The sequence below is a fragment of the Peromyscus californicus genome, unplaced genomic scaffold (assembly GCF_007827085.1).
Source record: "Peromyscus californicus insignis strain IS unplaced genomic scaffold, ASM782708v3 Scaffold_8__1_contigs__length_139910024, whole genome shotgun sequence".
Classification (NCBI taxonomy): Eukaryota; Metazoa; Chordata; class Mammalia; order Rodentia; family Cricetidae; genus Peromyscus; species Peromyscus californicus.
This window is the reverse complement of record NW_026294606.1, coordinates 101,471,884-101,488,757: the sequence shown is the minus strand read 5'-3', so window position 1 is coordinate 101,488,757 and position 16,874 is coordinate 101,471,884. Positions and strand designations below refer to the sequence as shown.

Below are 16,874 nucleotides of genomic sequence, written 5' to 3'. Positions count from 1 at the left end.
AGGGGAAACAAGACACAACTTACATACTCTCTGGACTGGGGGAGAAATGAAATTGCTTTGGAAAATGGTTCTTCTAAGTGCTGGGTTTAACATACTCAGTACACTACTGGCCCCCCTGAACCAAAGAACAGAAAACGATGACTGTTATTGTTCTTTTCTTTTCTTTTCATGCCTTTCCTTTTGTGAAGCCAGAATGTGAAGGAGCATTTATGTCTAAGAATCAAAATACAGTATAAACACGTGGGATCTTATGAGTCATGAGTTAAATTTCTGATTATTGACAGGATGATTCTGGAAAAGAAATATATATATAAAACATATGTATATATTTCTGTGTGTGTGTGTGTGTATGTGTGTGTGTGTGTGTGTGTGTGTGTGTGTGTGTGTGTGTGTACGTGTGTGTGTGTGTGTGTGTGTGTGTGTGTGTGTGTGTGTGTTCATACCCATTGGGTTGAACTATTTGAAATTGCCCATCTCAACTCCTGGATTTTTTGGTTTTTGGTTTTTTTCGGTTGGATGGTTTTTGGCTTTTTTGAGACAGGGTCTCGTTATGTAGCTCTGGCCATCCCGGAACTTACTCTGTAGACCAGGCTGGCCTCACAGAGATCCACCTGCCTTTGCCTGCCAAGTGCTGGGATTAAAGGTTGTGTCATTATGCCCAGCTCCATTTTGACTGTTTTTGACCTGCAAAAGTCTGTAAGTGCAAGAAAAATGAAAAGGTTTAGATTTCTAAAGTAACGCGCTCAGATGATTTTTTTTTTTTGGTTGTAAACCAGTCCAGATCCTCTTTCTGAGCCTGCTAATGGCTACTGTCTACTCTGCAAGGGACTCCAGTCAGTTTTTCCTCCATCAAGCTATCTGGAAGAGGTTTTCTCACCGTTTATCAGAAATCAAACTTCTGGAAGATTTCTACCCATGGGCCAACCACACCCTCCTTCCTAGCCTATATGGGGATTACAGAGGTAAGGACAGTTCTGGGGCAGACGGGAGGTACGAGACCTCTACTACAACCCATGGAAAACTAGAGAAAGGTCAGTCAGCTTCTCAATGGGCCACACCTCTGTGGACACTGCAAGACGCTAGACTCCATCCAAGAAGCTTCAGTTAACGACTCATGGTGATCCGTGGAGTCTGATTCCCAATGGTGCATGACACAGGAATCAGCACTGATTCTCGTACAGCATAAAAGTAACTGCAGGGACCCTGGGACTCAGCCACACCCTGAGTACAGGAATGTGGTCTAATAAGAATGGTCTTTACATGGGATGGGCTTTTGGCCACGTGTGCCATTTTTCCAGGCTCTCTGACTGTGTGTAAGTTGTCTGTGTGCTTACCCAGTTTAGTCCCACAAACATGCATTGGATATCTACAGTCTGCAGGGACCTTTCCTAGGAGCTGACTTAAAAAAAAATCAGTGCCAGGCAATGGTAGCACATGCCTTTAATCCCAGCACTCAGGCAAAGGCAGGCAGATTTCTGTGAGTTCAAGGACAGCCTGGTCTAAGAACCAGGACAGCTTCACAGAGAAACCCTATCTTGTGGGGAAAATGGTCAATGGTCATAATGAGATCTATGTCCTCAAAGAACCTCAAAAAGAAGCATTGCCAAGCTTTATCCTGCAGCATGTACAAAGACACTTCTTATTCACTGTGGTTTGGGTTGTTGCCAGTTACCCAGCTTTGCCATGACATAACTTTGTGGCCTGCTGAGTAAGCTGAATTCTGGGAATCATCATTTCCATCTACCTCAGGGTTGGTGGCTTCATGGTGAGATTCAGGACATCGCCTATGTTCCTGAAGAGAAACTGAAGGATATGTTCATCTTAGCAAGCATTTTCAGTCTCCTGCCAGTGCGCTGGGTGTGTGAGCGTTCTTACAGAAGGCAACTCCTACTCGTTGTATGGTGATTTTTTTTTCAAGTACAGTTTTGGATGACAACAGTTTTAGGCTCAGGGAACATTCTATTTGTAATACATAACTCTATGCTGAATAAAATATTGACAAAATGATTAGAAGCCAAGATGGCAAAAGTAGAGGTCATAGAGGGGCTAGTCTCCTCTTGGCCTCCTTGGCTGCAGTATAGCACCACAGGATAGGGTATGGCACCACAATATGGGGTTTAGCACCACAGTATAAAGAGCAGACTGAGAGCCTGATCAGTGTGGAATCCTGGGTAGATTTCTCAACCTTTGCTCTGGATTCCTCCATTCAATGGGAAGAATCTCAGGCCCTGTCCTATATGACAGATCTGAGTACTCAGAATAAATAATGTCTGCACATGGTACTGACAGAGGAAGCGCTGACTGTCACCCCTGGGGAAACAGAGCTTTGCCATACTGCTACCAGTAATGGACAGACCTCAGGATGAAGATAACAAGCATGCCACAGATGGTCTTTATAATCCTGGCAATCGGGAGGTAGAGTCGGGATCTGAGGCTACTATGCAAGACTTCGTTTTAAAAAGAAATCTGTCGATGAAATTCTAAATGGTCTTATTAAATAAGGAACACAGAGCCAAATGCAGAGTTAAAAGCCCAGAAATCAGAGCAGTAGTCAAGACCTAAGTCCACCTTATTTTACCACTCACTGCTGTCCTTCCCCTGAGAGAGAGACCTTCTTCCGGTGTCCTGTCTTTTTATTGCCTTTCTGTTCTGCCTTCTCATTGGCTCTAAACCCAACCACATGACTTCCTTGTCACTGCCTGTCTATACAGACCTCCAGGTCTCTATGGTTGGTACTGGGATTAAAAGTTGAGGTCACCTTACTTTGGATGTGTCCTTGACCACAGAGATTCTGCCTGCCATGTGATCGGATTAAGGGCGTGTGCTACCACCACCTGACTCCCGCTTATGGCTGGCTGTGACTTCTGATCTCCAGGCAACTTTATTTTTTTTTTTTTTTTGGTTTTTCGAGACAGGGTTTCTCTGTGTAGCTTTGCGCCTTTCCTGGAACTCACTTGGTAGTCCAGGCTGGCCTCGAACTCACAGAGATCCGCCTGGCTCTGCCTCCCGAGTGCTGGGATTAAAGGCGTGCGCCACCACCGCCCGGCCTCCAGGCAACTTTATTAACATGCAAATAAAATCACATTTCAGCACAAATAAAATATCACCATAGAAACCCAGTCCAGTAGGCACAGTGTGAAAAGCAGTTAAAAATCAACACTAGCATGTTTTACTCACTCAGCTCTTAAAAATCATTGTTTTCAAAACTGCTGCAGGCCAGTCTCATCTGTTTTTTATTTCATGTGTGTGTGCTGCCTATGTGAAAGCATGTGTACTGTGTGTGTGCAGGAGTCTGTGGTGGTCAGAAGGTGTTGGATCCCTGGAACTGGAGTTACAGGTCGTTGTGAGCCACTGTGTGGGTGCTAGGAATTGAATCTGGGTCCTCTGCTAGGGCAGCAACTCCTCTTAAACACTGGGCCATTTTTCTAGTCCTGATATATACAGTTTTTTGAAGCGTTCATCTAATTATTCTTTACCAATAAAAAATCGGGAGTCAAATATGGGGTAAGAACCTGAATGACCAGAGAAGCAGGGGAGCAGCCACCAGTGACTTCCTACCTCTTCTATCCCTCCCTCAAAAGGGCCAAGATCCCCTCTCAGCCCCACCTTACCACTTCCCATCTCCTATCTGTCTACAGTCCTCCAAACCTCTATGGTTAATTTTGATCAGCTAGTGGCTAGCTCCTCCCTCTGACTCCAAGCAACCTTTATTTGTCAGAACACAATCATAATAGCACACAACAGTTTTCTAATTTATTTTTATGAATGTACCACATGTGTGCAAGTATCACTCGACTTGGGTGCTGGGAACCAAATTCAATCTTCTGGAAGAATAATAAGTGCCCTTAACTGTTGTGCCATCTCTCCAGCCTCCTACATTTTTTTTCAAGGCAGGGTTTTTCTGTGTAACTGTTCTGTCTGTCCTAGAACTCACTCTATAAACCAGGCTGGCCTCAAACTCACAGAGACCTGCCGGCCTCTGCCTCCCGAGTGCTGGGATTAAAGGCGGGCAGTACCAGTGCCCGCACGTCCTACATTTTTTTTTTTTTTTTTTTTTTTTTTTGGTTTTTCGAGACAGGGTTTCTCTGTGTAGCTTTGCGCCTTTCCTGGAACTCACTTGGTAGTCCAGGCTGGCCTCGAACTCACAGAGATCCGCCTGGCTCTGCCTCCCGAGTGCTGGGATTAAAGGCGTGCGCCACCACCGCCCGGCTATGTCCTACATTTTTAACTTTAAAAAAGATATTGCCAGGGCGGGAGAGTTGGCTCATGAGTTAAGAGCACTTATTGCTCTTGGAGAGGACCCAGGTTCAATTACTAGTACCCACAACTGTCTGTACTCCAGTCTCTGGGAATCTGACACCCTCTTCTGACCTCGGGCACCAAACATGCATGTAGTATACATACGGACATGCAGGCAAACACTCTAACAATAATAAGCCTAAAATAAGTATTGCCAACTGAATGTGATGGGTCATATCTGAAACCCTGGCAGTTGGGAAGTAGAAGCCAGCCTGGGCTACATACTGAAACTATCTCAAAACAAAACAAAAGAAACAAGGCCTTGGGATGTAGAGTAGTGGTCAATCATCAGCACTGAAAAACAGTGTTTCCAGATTGCTCTGTGTCAATAAGTAATCCTATCAGCAAAGTACCAGAGTTGCCCACGCCCGCAGCCTCATAGTGAAAGCATTTCCAAACTCTACAACAGGCTCTGGAACAGTACAAGACTTTGCAGCCCGCACTCAGAAGAGAAATGTAAGTTAGAACTAAACCAAGGCCCCATTTTTCACCTTCGTAAAGACGACCCTTTCTCCATTCTTCATCTCTACATATTTAAATCATAAAGCTGTGAGTCCACTGTTCAAAATCTCCCGGCAGAGACATTTAGAATAAATGTCAAATCCCTCTGGTTGACAAGGGCCTGCTCCGCCCAGCCCTGACCTACATCCTTCACCTCATCTCTTCCTCCTCTAACCCCCATGTGCTCCCCCACAGCCACTGATGCGCCTGTCACTTTCATTAAGTACATCAATCACGCCATCACCTTGGGAGTCTTAGAACTTGCTGTCCCCTGCTGGCATCTACATTATGCTCTGTTGGGTCTCTCCCTTCCCTCTCCACCAGAGAAACTTCCCTGCCATCCTAAGAGCACTGTCGCTCCTCACAAACACTGCTTCCTGACACCTGAATATGGTGGGCTGCCTGTCCTGGGTCCTCACCTGTGAGCTCTCGGTGGGTGGGAACGCCCCTGCATCCACCGTGTGTTCCCGGCATCTAGAACAGGGCTCCGTCAGTGTCAGCACAGAAAGTGTGCTGCTGAGGAATGAATGGGTGTCTAGTTTTCCATCTTTTGTTAGGTTTATCTTTGGGGTTCCTGTTTAAATGAGATAGTCTATTCCTGCCCCTGTTGTAAGGGGTATAGCTAGATGAATACTATTAGTTTGTGCCAAGTAACCCCAATAAATTATCATTTTTAAGTTAATACAACTTCCATTGATCCTCTTAGTTTATCTAGATAATACATATCATTTACAAATTGGCACACAATTTCATTTGTTTTTATACTTTTTGTCTGACTGCATTAGTTTATGTCTCTAAATGTTTTCAAAATTGCCAATGAAGTGTACTTGGATTGTCTCATTCAGTTAGCAACAAGACAATTTTTTAATTGTTTCTTTTACTTTCTCACTAGGATTTATTACTGATGGGAACTCCTTTCTTCTGGGCAATGTTTTGCTTCGCCAGATTCGCATCCCTAATGACACACTCTTCCCGGTATCTCTCCGTGAACAAGTGACCTCACGTCCCCAACATCAGGAGGACAGAGAGAACTACGGGGTTGGCTGGGGCCCCCCTGATACAAACATCACAGAAACAGACAGTATTTGGCATTATCAGAATCAGGAGTTACTGGGAGGCCATCCCACCCAAGGGGAATTTGCCACTTACTCAGGAGGAGGATACATTGTGAGACTTGGAAGAAACTCCAGTGCCGCAGCTAGGTGAGTCTGTGGCCTGGACAAGAGGCCCATCACAGGACAGCTAGGAATGTGGGCCCAGCTGAGATGTTCCAACAGCTATTGTAATGTTTCTGTACTGTCTCTGGTACTTATACACACTTCTGTTTTACACTTCTAAGGGAATATACCATGGTTTTTTATTATTATTATTATTTGGTGTATATGGGTATTTTGCTTGCACAAATGTCTGTTCACCACATGTGTGCAGTGCCCTCAGAGGCCAGAAGAGAGTGTTGGATGCCCTAAGACTGGAGTCACAGACAGTTGTGAGCTGCTATGTGGCTGCTAGGAATTGACCCTGGGTCCTCTGGAAGAACAGCCAGTGCTCTTAACCACTGAGCCATCACCCCAGCCTCTGGAACTACACCTTTAAATTTAAAAATTCCTTGGTCAACTTCAAGTTATAAATATGTTTTGTTTTGTCAATTTGAAAAAAAAAGACTGTTTTTAATCTGAAAAGAGATTTTAGTTTCAATTCTAGGGGTAGCTGAACTCAGGTGAGTCTGTCTGTCTTAGACACACTGTGATCTTCAAATATAAATGGAAACATTAGCCTCTGTGAACTGTGATGTACACATCAACCCAAAGTTCAAACACCCAAACTGAATTGCCAAGGATTTACAGAGTAATTTAATACATGAATCCTGAGAGTCTTTGTCATTGCGCATGAAAAAAGTCTAAATTAAAATAATTATTTTCTGCCAGGCAGTGATAGCGCACGCCTTTAATCCCAGCACTCAGGAGGCAGAGTCAGGCAGATCTCTGTGAGTTCGAGGCCAGCCTGGTCTACAGAGCAAGATCCAGGACAGGCTCCAAAGCTGCACAGAGAAACCTTGTCTCAAAAAAAATTACTATTATTATTATTATTATTATTATTTTCTGAGCAGGCAAAATGACTCAGCAAGTAAAGATGCTTGCCTCTCAGCATGATGGCCTGAGATCAATCCCTAGGTCCCCCAGAATAGGAGAGAACTGACTTCTTCAAGTTGTCCTCTGCCCTCCACATATTCACCATGACATACACATACCCCCAATAAATGTAACAATATTTTTTTCATTCAAACTACTACATCATGAATTTATTTTTATTTTCATAAAGTAGGTCAGTATTACACTGGGAACAATTACATGATATAAAAAGTTATGGACTAATTATAAGGTGATCTCCAAAAGCATTTGTCAGTCAAATATCACCTAAGAATAGACATGTAAAAAGATTATATATAACTACAAATAATAGCACATATTCTCTTTCACAACATCAGGAAACTATAATATGCTTGCCTAATTTTACCTACACATACAAACACATTAGGAAGTCTGTATATACACTAGAGAAATAAACATAAATAGGAATATGATTTATAGTTCTGCTGTAGAAAGGCTCTTATTCTAAATAGACAGGCATATAGATGAATAGATAATGATCATCCCACAGGAAACCTGAGTATGAAATTTACTGATGCTTAAGGGGAGACAGGGGGTGCTGTCAAAATGTAACAATATTTTAATATAAAACTTGTTTCAAGTAATTGCTCAAAAACAATATCAATCAAATAATGGCATTTATACTTCTACACTTCTTTCACCTTTTGGTACTAGATAGATGTTGGTGAGGAATATTTAATGTTTCAAATAGTAGTTGATGGAATTTATGAAATTAATCCTGCCTTACAGATTAAATGTCAAATAGTGTTTCCTCAGTCTCTAACCATGGTGTGACTACAACTGTGAACGTCTTGTTTCTTAGTTAACCATCCATGTTACCACCATGAGAGTTTGGGTGTTACAAGTCATGAAGTATTTTATAGGAACACTAGATCAAGGAATGTGGCTTCTCGTGGGGTCTGTGACAGTGCCAGGTTACTGTCCTCCACTACAACATTGGATGGAGAAAGTAGCTGGCTCCATTTCCCTGTGTCTCCAGAGTTCTGCAGCATCTGGAGCAGAGGCGCTGGCTGGATCACTGCACGAAAGCCCTCTTTGTGGAACTCACAGTCTTCAATGCTAATGTGAATCTGCTCTGTGCGGTGACCCTCATTTTGGAATCCAACAGTGTGGGTATGGAGGCCTCCTCTCCTTGCTCTGCAACCTGGCTATCTCAGGACAAGGCCTCCTTTACTGATCATATACCATTCATTCAAGTAGATTTAATTAGAATGATTACTCAGATGTATGATCTTTTTTTTTTTTTTTTTTTTTTTTTTTTTTTGGTTTTTCGAGACAGGGTTTCTCTGTGTAGCTTTGTGCCTGTCCTGGAACTCACTTGGTAGCCCAGGCTGGCCTCGAACTCACAGAGATCCGCCTGGCTCTGCCTCCCGAGTGCTGGGATTAAAGGCGTGCGCCACCACCGCCTGGCCTGTATGATCTTTTTTAAGTCAAATAGTTCAACTAACGGCCTGTCTACCTCCTACTTCCCAGAGTAGTTTTAACTGGTATTCAATTTTTTTATTACTTTTAAAATTTTTTTTATATTATTTGGGGTATTTTTTTGAGACAGGGTCTCTCTACAAAGCCCTGGCTCTCCTGAAATTTGCTATGTAGACCAGGCTCTCCTCAAACTCAGAGAGAGCTCACTCTCTTTCTGTCTTCTGAGTGCTGGGATTAAAAGCATGGATCACCATGCCGGGCTTTCCAATTTTTTAAAGTGTTGTTTATTCATGAATTCCCAGTTTTAAGTGTCACTCTTTCTATGAAGAGGATTTAGCTTTTATACTCATATATATCCCTAACATGTGCACACCTTTCATCTCCCATTGTTTTCTTTCTTGTCTTCATTCTGAGTGTCCACATTGTCATAGCAGCATCTCACAGATAACCGGATACTAACTGGTAGTTTCCTTTATGGGAAGTCTGCCTGACCCTCTCCCTCCCTCCTTCCTCTCTCCCCTAGAACCGACTTACAGGTCCTCCCATTAGCCACTGTGTACTGCTTTTAACTGGGAGCTTTTCCCTCCCAGACCAGCAGAACAAGCAGCTTCCACCCTTCTCTCTAAACCAGTGGTTCTCAACCTTCCTAGTCCTGCGGCCCTCGTGTTAATACAGTTCTTCATGTTGTGGTGACCCCCAACCCTAAAACTATTTCACTGATACTTCATAACTGCAATTCCACCACTGCTAATAAATCATAATGTGAATATCTAATATACAGGATATCTGATATGTGACCCCACAGGGGTCATGACCCACAGGATGAGAACCACTACTCAAAATGGACCTGAAGGCCTCCTGGGGTTCATTAAAGGGTTTTGTTTAACTGCCAAAGAAAGGGGGGCGGGTAAAGAGCTTAAATCTTGAGATTTAACTGTATAAAGTAAGACAATTTTGTTCCTAAATGTACCAGGGGTACATCTCAGTTCCGGTGTTTCAGGGCTAATATTCATAAGACCTTTCATAAAATTATGGAAGTTTATAAACCATAAATCTTCACATTCTCAGTGTCCTTTTAGGTCACATCTGAAACCTTGTAGTCCATCCTCATACAAGCACCTCCACATTCGTGGGGTATTAGTACTTTCCATTCTCATCCCCGCTGTGCTCCAAGTTGAAAAGAGGACACCTATTATTACAGGTGGTGAGCCAAAGGCTTATCCCTTTAGCTGAGATCCATCAGATATATTCTTTCTCTCTGGCAACTTTAGTGAAATTGACATTTTTCCAGTAGCTTGCCTATGATTCATTTCATACTCTGGACAGGTCTACAGGAAATACTAAGTAGAATGTGGAGACTGAAATGGTTGAAATAGATGGTACAGCAACAGTTGCAGTTGTTTTGTTTTATGAAACAGAGAAACGCTTAGATTCTTGATTTCAGTTGTTCTTTTTATTAGGGACTTTCTTCACCTCTCTACAACTCGACTTGACTTCCCTCCGGTCATCAGAGAGGGGCTTGACTTGGATTATCTCACAAGTCACCTACTACCTTCTCGTCTGTTACTACGCCTTCAAACAGGTGAACTGTATGTCAGATGCGGGGACAGCCGCCAGATGAACCCTCTCTGGAGGGAGCCTTCGGGACATGGTGCTACAATTACAGTTGCTATTTCAGTCCTTTTTCAAGGCCTGGGTTCAGAGGTTGACTGATTTCTACCAAGTAGAAATAGCTTACTCAATTCTGGCATGTTCAAAGAATTAAGTCAGTTCTTAATACATAATATTTCATGTAGTTTCTGTTTTTTAAAAAAGAATTATTTTGTGCATGAATGTTTTGCCTGCATGTATATATGTGTACCACATGCCCACAGAATTCAGGTGTTGGCTCCCCTGGAACTGGAGTTACAAATGGTTGCCAATTACCATATGGGTAGGGGAATTGAACTTAGGTTCCTCTTCAAGAACAACCAGTGCTCTTAACCACTGAGCCATCTCTCCAGGCCCTTTATGCAGTTTCTTAACCCTTATGTAAAGTAATGTTAAGAAAGTATGCTGGGCAAAAAGTACTAAAAAAATTAGGAATTATTGTAAACAGTATCTATTGCCAAGCTTGATAAGGAAAATTTTAAAGCTTGTATATTAGTTAAGTACACACAATAGTTGAATAATCTCCAAGAATTATCATGTCTGTCTGATAAAAGTTTCATTAGCAACCAACTTTCCTGTTAGCAGTGTCTGAGTGACTGCAGAGCACTCCCACGGCCACAGCCCATGTGCTTTGCCTGCCAAAATCCCAAGTGGCCAGACTAATTTCTTAGGGGCAGTCCTGGCTAATCGTCCAGACAACGGTGGTGACTGTGCTGTCTTTACTCAGGGCTGTCGGCTGAAACGGCAGAGGTGGGGGTTCCTCACTAGGAAAAGAAACCTTCTGGACACAAGCATAATCCTCATTAGCTTTAGCATCTTGGGGCTCAACATGCAGCGTCTTTCTCTCCTTCATAAAAACATGCTGCAATACCGCCGTGACCGGGACAGGTAAGGGACCTGAGGCACACAGGCACACCTACTTCATGCCTAAGGCTTCCTGATCTGTCCTTCTTTCTCTTCCATTTCCCCACCAGATCTGCTGTATTTGTTTTTCTATTTGTCCACTAGCCCTGCTAAGAGGCTCTGTGGTGCTCAGGTGTCTGTAGAAGATGATGTGTTTAAGTTTCAGAGCAAGGGCTTGGAACTAGGGTTTCTTTGTATGCATAAAGCCCAAGATAAGACAAACAGCATCCTTAAAAACGGATACAAACCCATTACAAAACACAGCTTTTCAAGAAGTGGCTGTTTTCAGGCATTTTTTTTTTCTATTACCCATACAGGACTTTTGAGCACTTTTAGATCAAGTATTTCTAAAGCTAAGGGCTTGAGATCTAAAACCTTTCCAAAGCACCATCTTAAGTAACTTTATGTTGAACTGTCTACACTGGGCTAGTGAGTGTGTGTAGCCCAGAAGGTTGTGGCAGCTGAACTCCAGGCTGCTGTGTGGCACTGCCTAGGCCGTGGTTCTCAACCTTCCTGATGCTGTGACCCTTTAATACAGTTCCTCATGTTGTGGGGGCCCCCGACCAGAAAGTTATTTTCATCACTACGTAACTGTAATTTTGTCACTGTTGTGAATCATGATGTAAATATTTTTGGAGATAGACATTTGCCAAAGGTGTCATGGCCCACAGGTTGAGAACCACTGGTTTAGGCCTTAGGCAACAAAAGATCTGTGGTTGCCAACTTGCTTATAGTTACAGGAGCTCTCCAAGTAAACTGGTTGCTATGACATAAGATTATGTACTTCACACAACAAAACTGAACTGAAGGCTAATCTCTTCCTCTTCTTCTCGGTGCTATGACAGCTCACTAGTGTCTCTATGGTCAGAGACCACAGGAGTGTTAGACACAGGCCAAGATGATGGCAGGTCTCTAGGCTAACTCTCCTTTTGAGAGATTCAGCACCAATGACAGTGGAGGCAAGTCCTCATTTCTAGGATCAATATGAAGGAAAGAAGTCAGCCAGGAGCTGCCTTGAAAGGCTTTTCAGGAGAGCTCCCAGCCCAGGGGCCATGCTAGAAAGTTTCCCCGCAGTGGGCGTTTGACCTAATGGACCCCGGCTGCTAACCTTCTGCAGAGGAAGCCCTGGTGAGGTTGCTGACAGGTGATGGCAGCTCCTGCTTTGTGCTGAGGAATTGCTGGTTGGCTTTCCTTGGTGACAGGTTCATCAGCTTCTCCGAGGCACTGAAAGTGAACGCAGCTGTCACTCACCTCATGGGCTTCCTGGTTCTGTTGGCAACTGTGCAGCTGTGGGACCTGCTGCAACATAATGCCCAGTTGCAGGTCATCAGCAAGACACTGAACAAGGCCTGGGATGAGGTGGTGGGCTTCATCCTGATCATCATGATCCTGCTGAGCAGCTACGCAATGACTGTAAGCCCCAAAGCCCAGCGTCTTCCCCAAGGGCTGAGTCCTGTCTGTTCCCTCAGAAAAGGCCACCGCACATCAAACCATCAGATTAACAGTGGGTTTTTAAAGGTCAGGTAGGAAAGCTGGATTTAGTCATGTTCCATATTTAATGTGTTCTTTTAAGGAGTTTTTAAACTTTATTTCTATTTTGCTCATTTATTTATTTATAAATTATTTATTTCTATTGTATGTGCATTGGTGTTTTGCCTGCATGTATATATGTCTGTGTGAGGGTGTCAGATCCCCTGGAGATGGAGTTACAGTTGTGAACTGCCATGTGGGTGCTGAGGACTGAACCCAGATCCTCTGGAAGAGAACCAGTGCTCTTAACCACTGAGCCATCTTTCCAGCCCCCATATTTAATGTCTTAAACCCAGATGTTTGTGTTGTCTCTAAGATACAAAGTGAGATCAGATGTAGTATGGAGATCAGATAAATTTTGTAGCCACAGTGACTTGAATGGCCACAGGGAATTTCCATTGCTTCTATTGGCCATATCAAGCACCTCAGGGCAGAAATGTTATTACCATTGACTGGCCTTTCTCCTGTTCAGTTCAACCTGCTGTTTGGATGGAGCATCTCTGACTACCGGAGTTTCTTCAGCTCCACAGTGACTGTTGTTGGCCTCTTGATGGGAATTTCTAACCACAAGGAGGTAAGATAGATGATAGATGATGGATGGACAAATGGATGGACAGATAGATGATGGACAGACAAACGGATGGACAGGCAGACAGACACAGATAAACAGAGTAGAAGCAGCCTCATTTCCTTTCAGATTCCTGTTTGGCTTAGCAGCTTTAACTAGTGGGACGGTGTGGTTACTTATTAAGCAACCTTGCGCTGCACAGGATAAGGAGAACCTACACCCTTTGCCCTTGTCTCAAAGTAGTGCCCGGGCACGACACCGCACTACTCACCATCCATTGCTTCCTAAGCACTAGTGCCCCTCCTCACCTCCTCTTCCCCCATGCCCTCACTCTTCTGCCAGAACAGCCCAAGCTGCGGAGGCTCTCAAAGGCCCTCTGAAACTGTGTGACGAAGTAACCAAAGGTCGTGCCAGAAAGAACGCATTAGTCCTTTTCACAGTTAACACACGTGTTGTGATCAATTAGTCTAAGACGTGTTTACATTTATTTAAGCTGTGGAACATTTATTTACGGAGCAAAGGTGTGTTGTATTCTATGTTGCATTTGTTTAACACTGTAAAGCTGTGTTACTATGCCTGTCTAAAACACCTGATGGTCTGATAAAGAGCTGAATATCCAGTAGCTAGGCAGGAGAGGGATAGGCGGGGCTGGCAGGACGAGAGAATAAATAGGAGAAATCTAGGCTTGAAAAAAAGAGAGAGCAAAGAGCGAGAAAAGGAGAAAGAAAAGACACCAGGGGCCAACCACAGAGTAAGAAGAAAAGAAAGATATAGAATAAACAAAGTATAGAATAAAGAAAGGCAAAAAGCCCACAGGCAAAATGTAGAGGAGAAACAGGACAATTTAAGTTTAGTTAGAAAAGCTGGCTAGAAACAAGCCAAGGCCAGGCATTCATAAGTAAGAATAAATCTCCATGTATTTATTTGGGAGCTGGGTGGCAGGTACCCAAAGATTTAAAAAACAAACAAACAAAAAGAAAACTACACACACATCTTGGTGAGTTTACTCCTCCCTCACCCACATAAATCCTTGTCTTCCTATATTACATAGAGGACAAGGTACTTCACAAAAAATTTATGTTTGAGTTAGGTATGCTGGTTAGAACATTAAGATAATTATAAAAAAGGCACACCGTCCCATAAATGTAATTTTACACAAAATGAACAAAGTGAAGGGGAGACTTCAAATAGGCATCTTATGAGGATTTGAGTCCTAACATTGAAGGGCTTATGTGATCAGGAAATTAGTGGAACTAGTGACACTTATACAATTAATCACTCTGGTGACTCTTAGTCGGGGTTTCTACTGCTGTGATCAAACACCCTGAACAAAAGCAACTTGGGAGGAAAGGGTTTATTTGGATTACATACCCTCACAGTCTACGGATGGAGGCCAAGACCTGAACTCAAGGCTTGCAGGAACCTGGAGGAAAGAGCTGATGCACAGGCCATGGGTTCTCCTGACCAGCAAGCTCCTCATGGCTTTGCTCGGCCTGCTTTCTTATAGAACCCAGGGGCACCAGTCTAGAGTGGTACCACCCACAATGGGCTGGGCCCTGCCACATCAATCACTAATTAAGAAAACGCCAACCAGACCAATGACTCTGCAATGAACACTTGCAAGTAAAGATATATGGACAAAAGGATACACTGTGTGATTCACTGTGTCACATTGTAGCTTCTGTGACAAGGTTTTTCTTTTTCTTCTAAATTTTATTTTGTGGGGGAGATTGCAAGGGCAGATAGGAAGGGACAGGGAGATGAATGGTATGAGGATGCATGATGTGAAAAATACACAGAATAAAGTTAAAAAAAAGAAAGAAAGGAAGGAAGGAAGGAAAGAGAGAGAGAGAAAGGAAAGAAAGAAAGAAAGAGAGAGAAAGAGAGAAAGAGAGAAAGAAAGAAAGAAAGAAAGAAAGAAAGAAAGAAAGAAAGAAAGAAAGAAAGAAAGAAAGAAAGAAAGAAAGAAAGAAAGAAAGAAAGAAAGAAAAAGAAAGAAAGTGCTCTACAGGCTTGCCTACAGCCTAATCTTATAGATGTGTTTCCCTCCTCTCAGAAGACTACAGTGTGTGTCAAGTTGACATAAAACTAGCCAGCACACCAGTGATTCAAAGATTACTGATTAAGTAAGTTAAATCAGCAGCTTTCTTCCCAAGAAAGGATGCAACTGCTATTTGTATACTGTTATGGTTGCAGCTGTATTCACCAGGGAATCAGTCATTGGTTAACAGGCCTTAGTAGCAACAATGAAAAGGCCAACAACAAAGGAGAAAAAAAAAAAAAACAAAACACCATTTGTTAAAAAGAGCACCTTAAGCCGGGCGGTGGTGGCACACACCTTTAATTCCAGCACTCGGGAGGCAGAGCCAGGAGGATCTCTGTGAGTTTGAGGCCAGCCTGGTCTACAGAGTGAGATCCAGGACAGGTACCAAAACTACACAGAGAAACCCTGTCTTGAAAAACAAACAAAAAACCAAAAGTATTTTCCTTTGAACCTTTTTCTCTCCCTGGTTTCATCAGATTCAACTGTGTACTTAGAAATAAATCCCAGATGTTAGCACAGGTTGTAAACTCTAAGAGGCCTTACTGTCTTCCCAGGTTATCGCTCTCTACCCGGTCCTCGGCTCGTTTCTGGTCCTCACTAGTATCATCTTGATGGGACTTGTGATCATTAATCTTTTTGTTTCTGCCATTCTCATTGTCTTTGGAAAAGAAAGGAAGGCCCTTGAGGTGAGTAACTGGCCCAGTAACTGAACAAGTGACAGTCAAGATTCCCTGTAACTGGAAAGTGGTTCTCAATCTTCCTAATTCTGTGACCCTTTAGTACAGTTCCTCATGTTGTGGTGACCCCCACCATAAAATAAGTTTCGTTGCTACTTCATAACTGTTATTTGTTACTTTGTGAATTGTGATATAAATATCTGTGTTTTCTAATAGTCTTAGGCAACCCCTATGGAAGGTTGATTTGACCCCAAAGGGGTCACAACCCACAGGTTGAGAACCACCGCTTTAATACAGGTATGGTGGCACACACTTGTAATGCCAACATTTGGAAGTGGAGATAGAACTGAGTTCAAGGCCAATCTGGGTTACAAAAGTTAAGATGCCATGCCATAATGCACATTTCCTTTAGTGGCCTCAGTTACTTTCCTAGGAAATCAAATTGCCAAGACATAAACAACTGGTCTCCAACCATTCAGTAGACATTCCCTACATCTGACAGTAAGCCATTATTAGTGTCTTTACTATATTTATGAGCTTTTTAGAGGAGTATCTTTGGTATTTTCACCTACAATCTCGGGTCACTTACTTTTCTCTCTGTCTTCAAATACTCAGAAAGAAGCTACACTGACAGATATGTTACTACAAAAGCTCTCAAGTTTGTTAGGAATCCGCCAGCACCAGAATCCTGCATCTGAGAAGCCTGCTGACAACACTGGGTATTGACATCTGTGTCTTAAGATGAACTATCTTAATCTCATTATTGCCTAGCCTAGCTTACATTTTACTGTATTATTGATAACACTTTACATTTCATGACAGAAGTGTAACACTTTGTGTTAGTGGAGAATCAAAATCCCATTGTCTCCATAACCTTGCTGATGGACTTCAGCAGTTTAATAAGGAGAATGATATGCTAAGTACATAGCACAATCCAGCTATACTGCCAACTAGCAGGTAATAGAATGCTCACCACTCATGCCAAGAGTGAGCTCAACTGCAGCTTACTAAAAATAGAGTAGCAGGCAAGCAAACTCATAGATGCTATCTGAGCTCAAGTCCAGGGATGGAAATGAGCCCCAACAGCTCCTGACACCTGCAGTCCTAAGGGA

General features: G+C 43.0%; 1 protein-coding gene across 1 annotated transcript in view; it reads left to right on the top strand.

The window, feature by feature from the left end:
• Pkd1l3 (polycystin 1 like 3, transient receptor potential channel interacting) overlaps nucleotides 1-16,858 on the top strand; it is a 60,302-nt gene extending 43,444 nt beyond the window's left edge. The window contains 9 exon segments of the mRNA XM_052727664.1: nucleotides 777-962; nucleotides 5,693-6,002; nucleotides 7,948-8,081; nucleotides 9,851-9,972; nucleotides 10,768-10,928; nucleotides 12,146-12,356; nucleotides 12,946-13,047; nucleotides 15,640-15,771; nucleotides 16,378-16,858. Of these exon segments, the coding sequence (XP_052583624.1) occupies nucleotides 777-962; nucleotides 5,693-6,002; nucleotides 7,948-8,081; nucleotides 9,851-9,972; nucleotides 10,768-10,928; nucleotides 12,146-12,356; nucleotides 12,946-13,047; nucleotides 15,640-15,771; nucleotides 16,378-16,488 (1,469 nt within the window). The 3' untranslated portion in view covers nucleotides 16,489-16,858.
• Nucleotides 16,859-16,874: the final 16 nt, after the last annotated feature.